The sequence below is a fragment of the Macaca thibetana genome, chromosome 6 (assembly GCF_024542745.1).
Source record: "Macaca thibetana thibetana isolate TM-01 chromosome 6, ASM2454274v1, whole genome shotgun sequence".
Taxonomy (NCBI): Eukaryota; Metazoa; Chordata; class Mammalia; order Primates; family Cercopithecidae; genus Macaca; species Macaca thibetana.
In genome coordinates this window covers 49,197,304-49,215,485 of record NC_065583.1, presented here as the reverse complement: position 1 = coordinate 49,215,485, position 18,182 = coordinate 49,197,304, and the positions used below count along the sequence as shown (strand labels likewise).

General features: G+C 52.8%; 2 protein-coding genes across 6 annotated transcripts in view; one reads left to right on the top strand and one right to left on the bottom strand.

Annotated features, from left to right (window-relative positions):
- Window positions 1–18,182, top strand: part of LOC126956020 (uncharacterized) — a 297,028-nt gene that overhangs the window by 223,086 nt on the left and 55,760 nt on the right. For 3 of the 5 annotated variants that reach the window (XM_050792885.1, XM_050792883.1, XM_050792884.1), the window contains one exon: window positions 2,954–3,327. The exons of the other annotated variants lie outside the window; for them this stretch is intronic. In XM_050792885.1, coding sequence (XP_050648842.1) covers window positions 2,954–3,324 — 371 coding nt within the window. In that variant the 3' untranslated portion in view covers window positions 3,325–3,327. Of the gene's footprint in view, window positions 1–2,953; window positions 3,328–18,182 lie in introns of those variants that run through there. 5 annotated transcript variants of the gene reach the window in all.
- On the bottom strand, window positions 10,067–17,865 carry IRF1 (interferon regulatory factor 1). The gene is made up of 10 exons (XM_050792856.1): window positions 17,552–17,865; window positions 16,427–16,518; window positions 14,963–15,062; window positions 13,961–14,137; window positions 13,800–13,849; window positions 13,562–13,691; window positions 13,256–13,378; window positions 12,656–12,705; window positions 11,348–11,483; window positions 10,067–11,061 (listed from the first exon to the last, which is right to left on the bottom strand). Exons 2-10 carry the CDS (start codon window positions 16,511–16,513, stop codon window positions 10,937–10,939), a joined length of 978 nt encoding a protein of 325 aa, XP_050648813.1. The 5' UTR covers window positions 16,514–16,518; window positions 17,552–17,865; the 3' UTR covers window positions 10,067–10,936.

Genomic DNA, 18,182 nt, shown 5'->3' with positions numbered 1-18,182 from the left:
TGAATAAGTAAAAATAATTATAGGTCATCATGGAACATTTTTAAACTATAGAAATATTTTAAAAATTTTTATATTATATCACCTGTAATCCCACTATCCAAAGGTAATTACCTTTAGTATTGTGATGTATTCTCCCCATCTGTATTCCACAAAAAATTATATATTAATTAGATTTGAATTGTGTTGCATATAGTTTCACATCCCCCTTTTCCCCTGTAAAATTGTGCTTTATGAGAAGGAGGGATTGTTTTTAATGTAGAAGAAACTCTAGAAAACCTTTTTTTTTTAAAAAAAAAAAAAAAAAAAAAAGCAAAGCCCCACAGTCTGCAGTGGTTGGAGGACATCCTGTGGGGCTGCACGGTGGCTCTGTCGCACATCCGGTGTGAGCTGCAGGGTGGTGGCAGTGGCTGGGTCCTTCTTTTCTCCCCTGGCCAGGCTACACCCTTCTGCCTATGGGTGAGACAGAGTTTTGAAGCGTCTGCGCTTACCCCTTCCTTCCTAACACAGGATGCTGTGATCATTCACCCTATCAAAAGGCATGTGGGGTTGTGATCGTTACTGTTTGCATCTCAAGCTGTGCAGCACAATGTTTTCTCGTGTGTTATCTCACCTGAGACTCACACATCCTGTGAGACAGATAAGACAAATGATGTTGTACCCATTTTACAGATGAAGAAACTGAGGCTACAAAAGGTCTAGTGGCTTATTCGAGGCCACATAGCTAGTAAGTGGCAGAGCAGGGACTTTATGCAGATCTAGCTGGCATCCAGTAACTTTTTTTTTCCTCTAAACTTTTTTTTTCTGGTAGTCCTAGCTTTTCCAGAGCTAAACTGAGTCCCCTTAGTATCCCCTTATTAAGGCCAAGGACTGAGAGTGTTATGAGTATTACGGATGTATGGAGGGGCCATGCAACTCCTTCCTGGGAGTCTTAAGCCAAGCCCTGTGGCCTCTGACTAGTTGTCCTAGGTGGCCTGACCTCAGCTCACTGAGGTTTGGGGAGGGGGCTCAAAGAGGCAGCTGCTTCCTGTAGAGAGGTCTAGCAGAGGCACTATCCTGGGGGCATCCTTCTTGACCCCCTCCATGCCATGGAGACCCATTTCCTGCCCAGGGCTCTAGAGTCTGAGCTTCTCCCAGAGGGAATGGAGTTTTTCACAGAGAGGCTGTAGAGCCTTCTGAGGCTGAGTCTAACCCATGTGCAGGGATTTTGGGCAGCTGCATCCCCCAAATGGTTTCCCAGTGGATCCGTTTCCTATTGCTGCTCTAACAAACTATCATAAACAGGGCTTGAAACAACACAATTTTTTTCTTTTTTCTTCTTCTTCTTTTTTTTTTTTTTTTTTTTTTTTTTTTTTTTGATACAGGGTCTTGCTCTGTCACTCAGGCTGGAGTGCAATGGTGCAATCTTGACACACTGCAACCTCTCCCTCCTGGGCTAGACCATCCTCCTACCTCAGCCTCCCAAGTAGCTGGGACTAAAGGCATGTGCTACCACACCTGGCTAATTTTTTATATATTTTATAGAGATAGGGTCTCACTATGTTGCCCTGGCTGGTCTCAAACTCCTGGGCTCAAGCAATCTGCCTGCCTCAGCCTCCCAAAGTACTAGGATTACAGGTGTGAGCCACTGCACCTGGCCCATTTCTTTTCTTATAGTTCTGCAGTCAGAAGTCCAAAACAGGTCTCACTGGGCTAAACTCAAGGTGTCAACAGAGCTGCATTTCTTCCTGGGGGCTCTAGTGGAGAATCTCTTTTCTTCCTTTCCCTTTCCAGCTTTTAGAGGCTGCCTGCATTCCTTGACCTGCAGCCCCTTCCTCCACTTTCAAAGCCAGCACTGGCTGGTCAGGTCTTTCACAATGTGATCTCTCTGGTTCTGACCCTTCTGCCTCCTTCTTCTTCATTTAAGAACCCTTGTGATTACACTGGGCCCACACCAATAATCCAGGGTAGTCTCTATATTTGCAAGTGAGCTGGTTAGCAACCTTAATTCCATCTGCAGTTTTAATTCCTCTTTGCCATGTAGCAACATATTCATAGGCTCATGCATTAGAACGTGGACCTCTTTATTCCACTGTGGACCAATATTCTGCCTTCCACACCCAGCCTCTCTTCTGAGTTTTCCAAGGGCCCCCCATCCTCAGGCATCCTCAGGAATCCTCAGGCATCATCAGGCATAGACAGCGGGCTGGGCCAGACCACAGCCAGCATGTTCCCGCCACTATCAGAGAGGTCCTTTCTGCCCAGGTCCCCTCCCACCTGCCTGCTCCTCTTTCAGCTCGTTCTGTCCTGGATTCCTCTTCCTTCATCCTCTGCTCCCAGTCTTAGGTAGAGAGGAGCTGGGCAGGAAGTGCCAAGGGGTGTGGAGATGGAGGAGGGGGAAGGTAAGGCCTGAGGCACCAGGGCTGTGGGAGCCCAGGGAGCTGAGGCCTTTCAATCCAGACACCCTGCACTTCTTAGGGTCTGGGGCCTCTGGGGACCACACACTGAGCTCCAGGGCTGGAGGGGTGGCCAGCCAAGTATTAGACCCTTCCACCTGTATGTCCCTAGCTGCCCTTAACAGCCATAGTTCACCTGGCCCTTTTCTTGGGTGATAACAGACTGTCTGCCTTCATTTATTCCCTTTCCCCTGTCCCTCCCTAGGCCTCGGGCTGGAACCTTATAGTCCCAGCTTCTCAGGAGGCAAGGCCCCAGCCATGCCTCTGTCCCTGAGCTGCTTGGTGTGGGCATGGGGGATCCAGAACCCCAGCAGGAGGGCAGATGGCAAGCACAGGGCAGGAGGGGCTGGACAAAGCCTTTGGCCCTCAGGGAGGGTGACCAACTGGCCCTGGTTTGCCTGGGACTTGCCCAGTTTTAGCACTGAAAGTCCCAAATCCTGGGAAACTCCTTGGTCCTAAGCAAACTGAAACAGTTGGTCAGCCTATCTCCAAGCCCTTTCGCACCTCCTAATCTATTCTAGATCACCTCTGCAGCCTGTACAGCTGGGCCTTTGGACTCCTGGATACTAGAGAGACCTGGGCGCTGAGGAAGGGTCCCGAGCCAGTACCAGGAAAGGACAGACTCCTGCTTGCAGCATTCCCAGCAGAGATATCGCCTGTGGACACCACGTCTGTGTCTGCATATGGCAGAGCTCCCACATATATGCACAAGGGAGTGAAAAAATGTGTTTGCACCCCAGTCTCTAAAAATTCAACAGCCTGGTTACTTCTGGGTGGTATATTGCAGGTGACTTTAATACGTGTTATTTGCTCATCTGTACTTCTTACTCTTTGTACAATGAAACCATGTTCCTTTTACTTATGTACATTTTTAATAAAAGAAAGTTGTTAATGACTCAGCCTTCTATCTCCAGTCCTGCCGAAGGAGACAAGCGGTCATGCTGCATGTTGTACACACACTGGCCCTTGGTCTGGGGCCTTTGACCTTGGCTGCTGGTTGGTCATGGCCTGTTCTGCCCAGGGTTCTACTGCAGGGGCAGGGTTGGTTATTTCTCTGTGCCTTTTTGCCTCTCAGCCTGCCTGCTCCTCTGGACCCCAGAGTCTAGCCTGGCCCCCCCAGGGGAGGGACTCAGAAAGTGCTACTATAGAGACATGCTAACTACATCTCTGCTGAGCAGCAGGAGATGCTCTGAAGTGCCAATCCTGGCTGAACGCTGTGAGAATATGGAAGAGATCAGCTGCTTGCCCCTGGGGAGCTTCCAGTCTGGTTGGCGAGATTGGGTACCCTGCAGCCCTTGTGGGGACTGGCAGACAGGAAGGGACAGGCCCTAGAGGGTGAGGCTTTGCCTGTGAGGGCTGTCACCAGTCAGAGAAGGGAGGGCCCCAGGGCTCCATTGCACACATCTTAGGATGGCCAGAGACCAAAACTGGGGTCCTCCTCAGTGACCTGAGGCAGGGCCCACAAGCTTGCGGGTAGATGGTCTCCTGGGCCCAGAACTCTGGCTGCTTGCCACCTATGACAGAAGAATGGTGATGAACACTCACCAGGCTGTTCCAAGTCTTTGAAAGCTGGACACCCCCAGGTCCTCCTCCCTGCCCCACCCCACCCCCACCCCATATGGGAATGCCAGGCTGTATCCTTCGCTGTGACCTATCCCAACTCCAGCTCCTCTCCGCATCCCAACAAGCCAAGCAGGAGCACTTGGAGGGGAGCCCTGGGTCCCCAGCAGAAACAGCCCTCCACTGCCCCCACAGTCAGGCCATCAGCCCCCACCCCAGCCCCCACACCGGTCCACCGTTGCCCTGGTGTGGCCGACATGACAGGACTTCTTGTAATTCTGGCCTAATGGCTCCCACATCCCCAAACACCAACTCCATGTCCATATGCCTCCCTTGTTCCACAAAGCCGGCTTTCTCCAAGAAACCAGAGAAGCACATGATCCCTGCCACACCTCTCCTGGGGCCTCCCTCCTGATCTGAGATCCTGGGTATATCCCGTGGCCTCTCTGAGGGAAGGTAGAGCTGAGTTGTGTGGGGTTTTTTGTTTTTTTAACCACTGTGTAAGAACTCACTACTTGGGCCCCAATTCTGGACAAATTCCAGATTGACAGTGTGAGGGAGAGGTGGTAGCAGAACTGGACATCCCCACAACATTGTTGCTTTGAAGGAAAGAAGGAGGGCAGAAACAGGAGGGGACCCAGCATTGGCCTGAAATGGATGCAAAGGCCTCACCCAGGCTGCCCCTCTGGGCTGGCACAGGAGGGCAGGGGAGAGCCTTCCCTAAAGGAAGCCTGCAGGTGAATCCCAGTGCCCGCCTGATGTAGGGTAGCAACTGGCCACCTGCCAGAGGTGCCAGGTGTTCTCAGGGATCAAGAAACCAGGAATTAGGCCCACCAAAGCCATAGGGTCTGACCCGAGCCTGGTGGCTGGGAATGAGGAGGTATCTGTGCATGGTCCTGAGTCTCACAGTCAGCCACCCAGGGTCCAGATCTCTAAGGAACCCCAGGACCTAACAGCAGGTCTGGTTTAAAGCAGGAGAACAGGAGACTACGTTGTCTTGCTGAGACAGAAACATGGCTGAAAAGTCCTCTTTGATCCTGGGAGCTGAGATAAGGCCTAGCAGGCCAGAGTCCCCTGTTTGCTCCAGACAGGCCTGCTGTGGCTGAGCTGCCCCCTGCACTGAGGCCAAGTTACAAGCCTGTCTGTGTCCCGGCCCCTGGGGGCCCCACCCTTCGAAACTGCAGGTGGCCTCCAGGGCATAGGTGGGGCATTGCTTCCCTTGAGGACCAAGCCAAACCCTACCCTGTTGGGGCCCTGGGGCCTGTAGCAGCAGAGCCATGTTGCCAGAGGTGTCGGAAGCTGTGTGTGCTGGGGGAAGGGAGGAGATCTGAAGGCAGGACAGCAGCTGCAGCTTTTGCTGTCTTCCCTCAGCATCCACAAGTGCTTGCTTGGCATAAGGTGCTCGGGGCCTGCCCCTTGCTAGTTCTCCCCAGCTTCTTGTGTAGGCCTCCGTGTTCTTCTCTCAGGCAGCCTGATATGGAACCAACCTGGATTCTGGGCACAGACAGATGTGGGTTGGAACCAAGGTTCTATACTGATTAGGTGGTGAGAGTTGGTTTCCTGGTCTGTGAACAAGGGCCGTGGTGGGGTGCCAGTGCCGTGGTGCACACGGGGTGCTTGGCACAGCACCCAGCACAAACTGAGCACTCAAGACCTGTGTTGCCATTATCCAGCCAGACTTTGAGGTCTTTTCCAGTTCTGCTCATTTGTGAGCTTGTGGGATCATCTCCTTGGGTGAGGAATGATGGGCTGGACGTCTGCCTCCCCTCTTTCATTCAGTCCCCATGTCCTTGCTCCATAGCCTCCACTATCTCCCCAGCTGAAGTTTCACTCAGCACAGACTCTGCAGGCCTGTGTCTTACCACTGAGCCAGCAGACGTGGGCTTCTATAACTCCTCACCCCGAGAAAACCAGCATAAATGGGTCTCTTGAGAGCTGCCTGGAGCTAGGAAAACTATGTGGCCAGCAGCTATACCCTTCTGCTGCCTTAGACTTGGCCCCACAAGGGAGCTCCGGATGAAGACGCCAAGCTCCAACCTGCCAAGTACTTTCACCCCTGCAAAAGGAGGGCACCAGTTCCCCCTTCTCCCACCCCAGGCCTCCTTCCTCTGTGACAGCTGGCAGAACTGGGGAAAGGTTAGTGCTGAGTTCTGATGAATTAGAGGATTAGTCGTGCCCAAGTTAAGGAATAGCATTACATCTGATAGAGACGAAAGCTTTCTATAGGGTCACTGTATTAGCCCTGGGTGCTCCAACAGGACTGCCTGGAGGACATCTGTACCCCTTTTCCCCTCCACATATAAGGGCAGATTTTTGGATCTGTGCACAGTGTGAAAGACCAAGTGGTCCCAGAGAATGACAACCTGGCTGTTTCCCAGCCCCACCAACCGGAGGCATTACTGCTAGAAAAAAAAACTCCACCTCCCAAGGCTACCCCAGGATTTCAGTTCCCACTTTGGCAGGCCCCACTGGAGACTTCCAGAAAAATCAGAGAAAGTTCTTACCTTTGGAGTTGTAATGGTCACAACACCCTGCACACAGTGCACTAAGAGATGTTGAAAGCTGACTCACCAAGAAGGGGTGGTTTGCATATTAGCTTCTAGCTTTCTTCCTATTGCCAAGTGAGCTGAATGAATAAACCAGCCCAATGAAAGTGACACCTTTGGAGTTAAGGCAAGGAAGCCCATGACTAACCACAAATGCCCTCAAATGTCTGTAAACTTGGCCCAATATGAGAAATCTAGCTGGTGTGGCTGAGCACCACTTTGTCAGTTTACCCCAGTGGAAAGTGGTCCTTGATGACAATGATATCAGCACAACCCCAACAAAACAAATCTTTCAACAACCTCCTAGCTCCCGCAACCTACAACTTCCACCATTAGTGCTTACACTGAAACTCTTGAGAATGACCCACAGAAGCACTGTCAGGTCCTTAGAATGATCTAATTATTAAGCACAAACTTGGTTCAGATCTTACTAATACTGCTCTGTTTCAGGCATTGTTTGGCTAATGACTCGGTAGTGTCAGCTGCCATCACCTTTAGGTGAGCTGTCAGACCTTATTTTGTTTCTTTTCCTAGGAAAAGGGTGAGGTCTTGGTAGGATGCGATGGGACAGCTCTCCATCCTGAAAGGTCTGGCTCTATCCCACACTACTCCAGGCTTGGTCCCTAGGACCCAGCTCCATTGCGATGGGTGCCTAGGGAGAGTTTTGAGGTCCCTCCCTGGAGATTCCAAGCAGTTGCTACCAACTGCTCCTGGTATCAGAGGGAACTCCTGGCATCAGAGGGGATGGGGAAGTTGAGGACTTCATCTTGGTTGTGGAGATTGGAAGCTGATGGACATAATTCCTCTCTCTTTTTGGTAATTTACAAGCAATTAACTTTGCTTTTAGAACTTGAGAGATTTCCACAGCTGCCCAAGACTTCACATACCCACTGCCTACCCTCCATCAGGGATTAGATTGAAGGGCAGGAGAAAGAGAAGTCAGAGCTGCTGCTTGTTCTGGGTGGTGTCCCTTTCCTCCCATCAGTCCACTCTACCTTGCTCCACACCACCACCTGCCATCACCCACTAGGAGACCCCAGATGGAAGCCACAGGTGGCCAGCCACCTCAATCCAAATCTTAAAAAGGGCTGGTCCCTGAAGGAGCTGAAAAAGGCCATCCTCTCTAGCCTTCTGTTCCCAGGTGAAGCTATTCTTGAGAAATCCAAGTGGAGTGGAGCTTCCAAGTGGAACTTTTTTTTTTTTTTTTTTGAGACAGAGTCTCGCTATGTTGCCTGGGCTAGAGTGCAGTGGCATGATCTCAGCTCACTGCAACCTCCACCTCCCGGGTTCAAGTGATTCTCCTGCCTCAGCCTCCCTAGTAGCTGGAATTACAGGTGTGCACCACCACGCTTGGTTAGTTTGTTTTTCAGTAGAGACAGGGTTTCACCATGTTGCCCAGCCTGGTTTCAAACTCCTGAACTCAGGCAATCCACCCGCCTCAGCCTCCCAAAGTGCCAAGATTACAGGTGTGAGCCACCACACTTGGCCCAAGGGGAGCTTCTGACAAGCAGGGCCTGGGATGGGGACCTGTCCAGGCATCCACATATAGAATATTTACCCGGCAGGAGTCCACCGGCCACTCACACATCATCTCCAAGATCAGAGACCAATACTTCCTGAGCTTGACAGAGGATGAATGTGTCAGACTGACCTCTGCCCATTTTGTAGTTTTCTCATCATTTTCTCACTCAGTCTTCCCTTTTCAAGGGCCCATACACTTCCAGAGGGCTGGGCCTAGTGAGTGGGGTCACAGTCCATATGGTTTCTGGGACTGAGAATGTGCAAGATGTGTCCATAGAGCTTTCGTTTCCTAAGCAACATAATACTGCCATGATTCCATTCCCTAGACGATGCTGATGATACAAGCTGGCTTCTCTTGGCCAGCCTACCTACTGCTGGGTAGTGTTTATGCCCCACGGCCAGACACTGAAGAGGGAGACAGGAAAAGCACATATCCAGACCTTCCACCCTCAGACAATCCTGTAACTTGGGCTTACCTGAAGGGGGCATTGTCATATGTCAGGAGTTCCCAAACTATGGTCTTCAGAAACACTGTTTGCCCTCCATAGAGGTTGTGTGCATCAGCCCAGGCAGAATCCTGCTTCATGTAAGGCCAGTTTTCCTAATGCACATGTGCATGGACGTGTCTCGTGCTACACTGCACCAATAGTTATTGTTGGCTGCTGAAATACCAAACTACTAGAAATGGCAGGTAAATAGCCCCAAGCCCCTATCCCCAGTGTCCTCCCGCTACTCAAACCCCTCTCCCTCAGATCTGCCCCCAGTCCAGTATCTACCTGCACTGTTCAATATGGTAACCACTGACCACATGTGACTATTTACATGTAGTTTATTAAATGCAATTAAAAGTTCAATTCCTCATTGCACTGGCCACATTTCAAGTGCTTAGTTGGCACATGTGGCTAGTGCCAGTGCCTACTGTATTGAACGGTACAGAGAGAGCATTTCATCACTCTAGAAACTGGATGGCAAGTGCTACCCAGCACAGCAGCTATGGGGACCTTTCTTGGGCTGCTGACTGTTCTGATTGTCTGTGACTGTGTCATATCAACTAACTTTTTGGAGCAGCATCTGCGTGTTAGCAGGACACATCACCTATGGCACATTCCTCAAAACCTAACACTCCTTGGGCCCCAGGAGCCCAGAATCAACTGACAGCCATGGTGATAGTCAAGGACAGGTAACTATGTTTATATGAGCATGTTCCTGTGACAGAAATGTCCCCTCCTTCTGCCATCGTCTATGTGAACATAAACAAAAGGAATTTTTTTTTTTTTTTTTTTTTTTTTTGAGACAAAGTCTGGCTCTTGACACCCAGGTTGGAGTAGAGTGGCAAAGTCTCGGCTCACTGCAACCTCCGCCTCCGGGTTCAAGTGATTCTTGTGCTTCAGCCTCCCGAGTAGCTGGGATTACAGGTGCCCAGCACCAGGCCCAGCTAATTTTTCTATTTTTAGTAGAGACGGGGTTTCACCATGTTGGCCAGGCTGGTCTCAAACTCCTGACCTCAGGTGATCTGCCCACCTCCGCCTTCCAAAGTGCTGGGATTACAGGCATGAGCCACCGCACCCGGCCAAATGAAAGGATTTATTTATTTTTGTTGTCGTTGCCCAGGCTGGAGTGCAATGGCATGGTCTTGGCTTACTGCAACCTCCACCTCCCAGTTTCAAGTGATTCTCTTGCCTCAGCCTCCTGAGTAGCTGGGATAACAGGCGCCCACGACCATGCCCAGCTAACTTTTGCATTTTTAGTAGAAATGGAGTTTCACCATGTTGCCCAGGCTGGTCTCAAACTCCTGACCTCATGTGATCCACCCATCTCGGCCTCCCAAAGTGTTGGGATTACAGGGGTGAGCCACCACGCCTGGCAGAGAGGATTTTATAATAGATGCATGCCCCTGTTCACTCCAAAGTCAAGTTCAGGTGGGATGCCAATAATGAGTCCATCAGTGTTTCCATAAAAAGTAAAATCATCTACAAGTTAAATTTCTCTCTAAAAAGGCCACACCCCTTATAAACAATTTACTTTTTATAAAAAGACATGTACATATTTACACATGTTCTTATGTGTTCACACATGACTTAATGGTTAGATGACATTCCAATTTTAAGTCAAACCAAGGCGCTCACATTTCCCTCCCTGGGCCTGTTGAGAGCTGCTGGGGCTTGAGGGGGTGGTGGGCGCCGACCGAGCAAGGCACTGTATAAATAAATGCAAAGGCCAAGAACTCGGGGGAAACGTTAGTGTACACCTCTGATCAGAAATGTGGCAAGATCCACAAGAAAAAGTGCCAAGTTTTTTTCCCAAGCCCCTCAGCCAAAGTAGGCAGCAGGGTAGAGCTCCTCTGAGGCTGAAGGAGCATCTCCCCGAAGGACCCCACTTTCCTTCACATTTCACTGGCTTTGGAACAGTCCCCAGGGCTCAGATGAAAAGGGGGTGGTTCTTTGGGAACAAGATTCATTTAGTGCAATTGTCTGTTAGTGCAGAGCCAGCCCTGGGATTGGTGTTATACTTTTCTGGGGTCACTAGTCTGTTCCCCTAGGGGCCAGCCAGTGACAGCAAGACCCTCTCCAGGCAGCTGGGCTCAGAGGAAAAAGCCAGACACTGACTCCAGTCCAAGTCCCTGACCTGACACACCGGTCTCAGAACCTCATGTTCCCAGGAGGCAGGACCAGCTTTACCCCACAAGAAAAACCCAGACAACTGGCCTGCCAGGCCCTGAGAGGCCAATGACCCAAGGGGGGAGGCCCTATCGCCACTTGGCAGTGGGGTCACAGTTGGCTGTTGAGGGGCCCACAGAAGTCCAGCTTCTCTGCACCATATCCACCAGGATGCCAGGTCCTGCTTGCCTAGAGGACTAAGAAGGGCCCAGGGGCCCTGCTACGGTGCACAGGGAATGGCCTGGATGGAGGGCAACCGGACTGGGGTCAGCAGGCTGTCCAGCCAGGTGGCATCCATGTTCTTCAGATCTGTGAAGACGCGCTGTAGACTCAGCCCAATATCACCTAGAAGATATGAAGAAGGTTGTATGAGGGTGGGGGACGGTGGCATAAGGTGTGCTTCCGCCCACCCTTGAAGGCCACAGACATGGCCTCCACTCTTCACAGCACAGCAGCAAACATCTACTCAGCTTCAGGCAAACCTTAAGGCATGGCAGCAGTAGCTAATTCACAATGTGTCAGTACCCCAGATGCTTTACCGTACTGCTCCCTGGCCCTGCCCCCAAGCTTTCTCCATCCCTATATGGTTCTCCCTCCTCTAAGAAGCCATATGGATCCAGGGCCTTCTTACCCCCTGGGCTGTCAATTTCTGGCTCCTCCTTACAGCTAAAGTCTCCATAGACAGAGGTGGGCTGGACTCCAGGTTCATTGAGTAGGTACCCCTTCCCGTCCACGTTTGTTGGCTGCCACTCCGACTGCTCCAAGAGCTGAGGACAGAAGAGCAAGAGGCTATCAACTCCCTCCCAGTGCAGACTCACCCTGTGGCCCTGCCCTCAATGAACCAGCTTCTCTCAGCCAGGATCACACCCTTGGCCATTTTCACAATCTCAGATAGGATGCAGAAGTGCACTGCAGTCAGGACAAGGGCCCAGGAGGGAGGAGGCAGAAATGCATGTTGGCACTGGTCCTCAATTCATTTCCCACCCCTCTCACACCCACTCTCTGGCACTCCACTCTCTACAACTTCCCTCTCAACTGTGTAAGGACATAGTAAGAGGGAATGGGGCTTAAAACAAAGGTAAGCAAAACAAATCAAGAAAAGATGACTAGAAAAGCTACAGATAAGGAACTACATACATGTCTTAATTTTCTGGGCTGACGGAACAGCTGGGGTACAACTACTGCAAAAACTTTTTTTTTGAAATGGAGTTTTGCTCTTGTTGCCTAGGCTGGAGTGCAATGACACAATCTCGGCTCACTGCAACCTCCGCCTCTGAGGTTCAAGCGATTCTCCTGCCTCAGCCTTCGGAGTAGCTGGGATTACAGGCATGCGCCACCAGGCCTGGCTAATTTTTGTATTTTTAGTAGAGATGGGTTTCACCATGTTAGTCAGGCTGGTCTCGAACCCTTGACCTCAGATGATCCACCCGCCTTGGCCTTCCAAAGTGCTGGGATTACAGGTGTGAGCCACCGCCCCCGGCTGCAAAAACTTCTTTATATTCACTTTTAAAACTGAAGCAGAAAAAAAAACCTGGAGGATAATTTGCTAACTTTTTCTATAAAGCCATCATATTAATGGATCCTAAAGGCTGATTACTGAAACCTGATGTGCATTTCCCAAACTAGCAGGGCTGGGGCATGTTGGGGCAGAGGGTGCAGGCCAGGGACCCATCGCTGATAGTGCCTGACTCACAGAGCTGTCTGATGCCCCCAGGCTTGCTTCAGGATGGCCTGTCGGAGGCCAGGCCTCCCACCTGCCTTCCCTACCCATGGTGGCTTTCCCACCAGTCAAGCCACGTGAATGTGGCACTTGTGGGATGATGCAAGCAGCCAGGTGACAATAGCAGCTGCCCATCCTCTGATTTGGAAGCTTCACTGGTTCTCTCTCCTCACTGAGAAACGGTCACTTCAAGAGTGCCCAGGTAGGAAGGGGCTTTACCTTCATGATATCCTCAGGTAATTTCCCTTCCTCATCCTCATCTGTTGCAGCTGTGGATGGAGAAAGCAGAGAGGTTGGCTGGCAGTCAGCCACACTCGCCCTGCAGTTCCAGTTCCAGCCCACCAGATCCCCTGCCCTTTCTGTCTCTCTCTCTCTCTGACACACACACACACACACACACAGACACACACACACACACCCCTCCCAGTGGACCTGCCTGCCATGGAGATTCCAGAACAGGACACCGGCCTGGTGACTCAGCCTCTCAAACCCTGAAGCCACGCCTCTTCCCACCCCCACCCCACTTCCTTCCTCACCCTCAGATGCTGGGCTGCAGAGAAGGAAGGAGAAACAGCACCCCAAAATACAGCCCCTGGTCCCCTTCCCTCCTCTCACCAGCCCCCACTGTGCTGCAGCCCACTCTGAACTGCCTTCCTAGTGTCCCCGTTGCTTGCCTCCCCCCACGGGGGCTAAGACTGGGCAATGCCCAGCTCAATCAGCTTAGTGCCAGGTGGAGTTCTGAGCGTCTTTTCTCTCTCAGGAAGCCCTTCACAGGACCCAGACAGTCAAGCAGGCAGGCCAGGCCCCAGGAGCACTAACCTTCAGAGGTGGAGGGCATGGGTGACACCTGGAAGTTGTACAGATCACTGGTGCTGTCCGGCACAACTTCCACTGGGATGTGCCAGTCGGGGAGAGTGCTGCTGACAGCACACGGCGACAGTGCTGGGGGACAGCAGAAGCCATGGGTCAAGGCTGTGTGCTTTCTTAGTTTGCAAGACATCGAGCGCCCCCCCACCAACCCTGCAGCCTGCACTAATGGGCCACCACCTGCCAGCACCATGCCTCCAAGAGAAAGAGCTACCCCACTGACTTGTGGGGTCCCCTGCCAGACCTGCACCAGCTCACCTGGAGTCAGGGCCCGCTCCACCTCCAAGTCCTGCATGTAGCCCGGAGCTGTGTAGCTGCTGTGGTCATCAGGCAGAGTGGAGCTGCTGAGTCCATCAGAGAAGGTATCAGGGCTGGAATCCCCACATGACTGTCAAGGGAGAAAGCAGCTTAGGCCCAGGCCCACCTTAGCATTTCTTCCACTGCTCACCCTGGCCCACAGGTGACCAAAGGCCTGGCTGCTTAGGACCACACTCACCTTCCTCTTGGCCTTGCTCTTAGCATCTCGGCTGGACTTCGACTTTCTTTCTGTGGAGCAGATAGGCTGTCAGCCTTGGTGCAGGCTCGCCAGACCCAGCTGACCTTCTTCTACCCTCCCTCCCTGAGGGTGCTTCCCAAGGACCCAGAGTCCTTGGATACCTTTTCTCTGGTTCTTGGTGAGAGGTGGAAGCATCCTGTACACTCGCACAGCTGAGCTGCCCTTGTTCCTGCTCTGGTCCTTCACCTCCTCAATATCTGGCAGGGAGTTCATGGCACAGCGAAAGTTGGCCTTCCACGTCTTGGGATCTGGTTCCTTTTCCCCTGCTTTGTATCGGCCTAGAGGACAGGAGAAAAAAGAGGATCGTCAGGGCCACAGGTAGGGATCCTCAGCTGCCCCTGGCCTGGTGGAGGAAGGTAAGGGTACCCCTGAGCTCTCATGCTACCAGACAGCCACAGTGGTCAAACTAGCAGGTACTCCAGTGACACTCTGCAGGTCCTAGGCCCTGGACCTTCTCAAATGCCGAGGCTTGGCTTAAACACATCTAGCGGGCCTCAGTGAAGGGCCCAGCTAGAAGCACTAGAGTCCCCATATCCCCAAAGTGGACTATCTGTGTCCCAGACCATGCCCAGTCTTCCTCCTTGGGCTATCAGCAGCCACAAGGTGGGCTGGGGCTTATCTGATATTTCCAAACATGGGAGTGGGCACAGACTGGGCAGCAGAGAATAGTAACTAATGGGTGGGCTGACTGTTCTGAGATGGGCCTAGAGCTCCATCTTTCAAGGATAAAGGAGGCTACCAACCACACGAGCCTTGGACCAAGGGCCTTGGTCAACATGAAGGCAGACCTGGGTCTCTTTCAGTGCCCTGGCTTACAGCTGCTTTTCACAGATGCTTTTGCCAGGGAAAACTCTCATCTAGCCACAACCCCCCTGAAGCCACACACTTTCTAAGATCTTGGCTTTAGAAATCCCTTTGAGAATTTGCTGAAATGATGGACTCTCTTCTCCAGAAACACTAGTCTGCCACCAGCCCCTGTTCCCAGTAATTCTGCATATTGTCTCAGGGAGCTCAGGGACCCCAGTGAAGAGCCTCTGTGTTAACGTTAGTGCCTCCTCTTGTCTCTACCCTGGACTTCCTAGGCCTGAGTCCCAGGCACACACCTGTGTGAATGGCCCAGCTCCGGAACAAACAGGCATCCTTGTTGATGTCCCAGCCATGCTTGGCAGCATGCTTCCATGGGATCTGGAAGATCATCTCCTCCTGAACAACACACACATATACACGAGGCTGTGTCAGCTCAGAGACCACAGACTTTGGGGCTGAGTCTGAGACCCAGGCTTGCCCAGCCAGACAGGTCTGAGAAAAGGCTGACTTCCCCTTTTCCCCCTGCCATCTGGCTTGGACTGACCCATCTTTAGGCTGGCTTAAACAGACCACTCGGGATCTCTCAGGAGGGACTCCTAGTTCGGATGAGCTGCAGCACTATTAGCTCACAAAGACCTCCCTCTGCCTGTTACACATGTGCTAGGACCCACACAGGGCACCCTCCCCCAAAGCCCTGATTTTGAAGCTCTGGGATGTTTCTCTCTGGCTTGTAAACACCAACATGGAAGTAAGAACTTCTTCCATTAGAAAGGACTCCTCAGGACACCTGGGACCATGGGCTTCTACACAAGAGGTCCTGGTCATACCACTGAGGGAGCTAGACTTGGATGGTGAACACTGTGTAACCCTGGCATTGTCACTGTATCTCTTTTCCCCTCAGTTTTCTCTTCTCTGAAATGAGAAAACATATCCAACAAAATTTTGAGAATTAAAAACCAGAGAACGTGTAGGGACACAGTGACAAATATGAAGTCTAAGGTCTTACTGTTATTATCACTGATGGTTAACAGTAAAGATTTCTGAGTCAGACCATTCAAGTTCAAATCTTGGCTTCATCACTTTTTGTGTGATCTTACAATCTTCCTCTCAGTGCCTCTGTTTACTTATCTGAAAATGATGACATGAACAGGACCTACCCCACAGGACTACTGCGAGGATTAAATGACACAATGTAAATAACATACTTAGCAGGTGCCAGGCACACAGAGAGTGTTCAGTAAGCATTAGCTATTATTATGAATACTATCATTGCTACTAAGCCTATAGTGTCTATGTTGTCCCAAGTGCACCAGCTATAGGCTTCTTGGGCCACAGTGACTGGTGCAAGATTGATTCGTTTGTCCTCTGCTAAGCCAGCCACCTTTCTGCCCAGCAGCATCCACTTCTCAAGTCTTCTATTTGTTTGATTAGAGCCCTGCAAGGTGCTGTGTATGTTTGTAAGGGTCTCCCTCAGAGGAGACCAGAACTCCAGCTCTGCAGATGCTGGGAAAGTCTTGCTGCTGGAAACTGGAAGTGCCTTCAGGTGGGTGCCCTACCTCAAGAAGGGAAGAAAGCAGGAGTCGTGCAAGTGAGGCCCAGGCTGGGCCTTGCACACTCCCTCCCTGCATGCAGGACCCACTGGGAAAAACATCTGCCTGTCCTGTTATCACTTCCCTTTTTGAGCTGCATCTGAAGCTTTGGTCCCTCCAGAAGTACATGGGTTAAAACAGTGGCAGGAAAACCCAAAGAGTTACACTCACTTTATTAATCCAGATGAGCCCCGGGATTTGGTTGGAATTAATCTGCATCTCTAGCCAGGGTCTCATGCGCATCCGAGTGATGGGCATGTTGGCTGTAAAGAGAAGACAGAGGCTCCAGTCTGGAATCTGTTGAACAGTACCTGGGCACTGACCTGCCCCACCCGAGTTCACTTAGTTACTCTCCCCTCAGCCAGCTACTAGGTACTACACTCAGTGGGGAGGGGAGCTGCCCTGGAATAAAACTGCTCTCCAAGTTTTTTCAGCATCTTAGGCAAAAATGCTTCTGCCCCTTCCTCCATCCCAGCCAGTCTCTGGATGAGACAGGCATGCAAGTGATGGCTTTAGGATTCATGTGCAGGAAAAGAGACAAAATGCACAGATATCCTAATTTCAGAACTTTTCGCTCAAAATTCAAATCTTTGGGAAGGGAGGGACTTCTTTTGCTTGATGCCAAGAAGAAATTCCCTTGACTTGAGTTGTCACCACTAGCTAGTAAAGGGCTAGCCATCACCCTGAACAGCCCCCCTGAATCCATTCTACGCCCTCCTGACAGTCACAGAGCCCACTACGCTAAGACTAGGACGCTAACCCTTCCGGCCCGGTTTCCCCTCCTCTGGAGAAGCGGCCCAAGGAACACCTGTGGCGCCTCTTCCCGCAGTCTCCGTAGGTCACGATTCCCTCCAGCCACCTGGGCAGTAAGCCAGCCCTTGTCACCAGCACAGGGAGCCCAAAACCTGGGGCCTGGGCGCGAAGCTGGGACCGCCGAAAGCCGGGAGCACTGGGCGCCCACGCGTGGGCGGACACTCGGTCCCCGGCACGGCGTGTGGATGCGCGGGACGAACGTAGCGGGCCACCTACAGGCCCCCAGCGGCTGCGCGCACGCAGATCTGCGAAAGCTGCCCGGCGCCGGCAGCCTCGTCCGGGTGGGCGGTCCACGCCGCGGCCCGCCCTCCCCGCGCCGCGGCTCGCAGCTCCTCCGGCGCCCCCCGGAGCCCGCGCGGGGGCCCGGGCAACGCCGCGCTCCCGCGAGTCTCCAACCTGGGGCTTTCGAACCCCCACTTCCTGGTGCCCCGCGCGCCTTTTATTCGACGCCGCCGGTCCCCCGCGCCGCAAAAGCGGACTCACCTTTGCTGCAGGAGCGATTCGGCGGCGGCGCGCGAAGGTCCCGGCGACGCAGGGGCTGCCGTGAGGGGGCGCGGAGCGCGACTCCGGGTGGAAGGGGGAAGAAGGCAGAGGCTGTCTGGGTCTCAAGGCCGCTGGGCACGGCTGGCGTGGGCTGGGAAAGGCTCCGGGTGGCCTCGGTTCGGCGGGGCTCGGGCGCACGTCCTGCCTCGACGAAGGAGTGGCGAGCTCTGCCAGGGCAGCGGCGCCACCGAGCAATCCAAACACTTAGCGGGATTCCCCAGCCCTGGTCGGCCCCGCCTCCGGACAGCCGCGCGGGCGCCCATTGGCCGACTGCGTGCCGTCATTTCGGGGAAATCAGGCTGTTGTAGAGCTAGCGGCGAAGGGGAAGTACAGGGCGGCTGCTCCGCCCCACCCTCTCCGGCCGGGCGCCACCGCCCCGGGGCCACCACGGGCCCGCCCCGCGCGCTCCCAATCCACCCCTGCTCCGGCTCGCCCGGAGGAGGGCTGCCCTGGACAGCCCGGCACCCCCGGCCCCAGCCTCTCCTCTCACTCCGCCTTCTCCCAGCCGGCTGGCTCCTGGGGCCATCTTTTCACCCTCCTGGCGGGTTGGGGGCGGGGGTCTATCTCCTGA

Coding starts and splice junctions, on each gene's coding strand:
- IRF1 (XM_050792856.1), bottom strand. CDS start 16,513: ATGCCCATCACTCGGATGCGCATGAGACCCTGGCTAGAGATGCAGATT. Junction 14,138..14,962: donor GAGCTGGGCCATTCACACAG/GTGTGTGCCTGG, acceptor CCTGTCCTCTAG/GCCGATACAAAGCAGGGGAA. Junction 13,692..13,799: donor AGAGCAAGGCCAAGAGGAAG/GTGAGTGTGGTC, acceptor CTCCCTTGACAG/TCATGTGGGGATTCCAGCCC.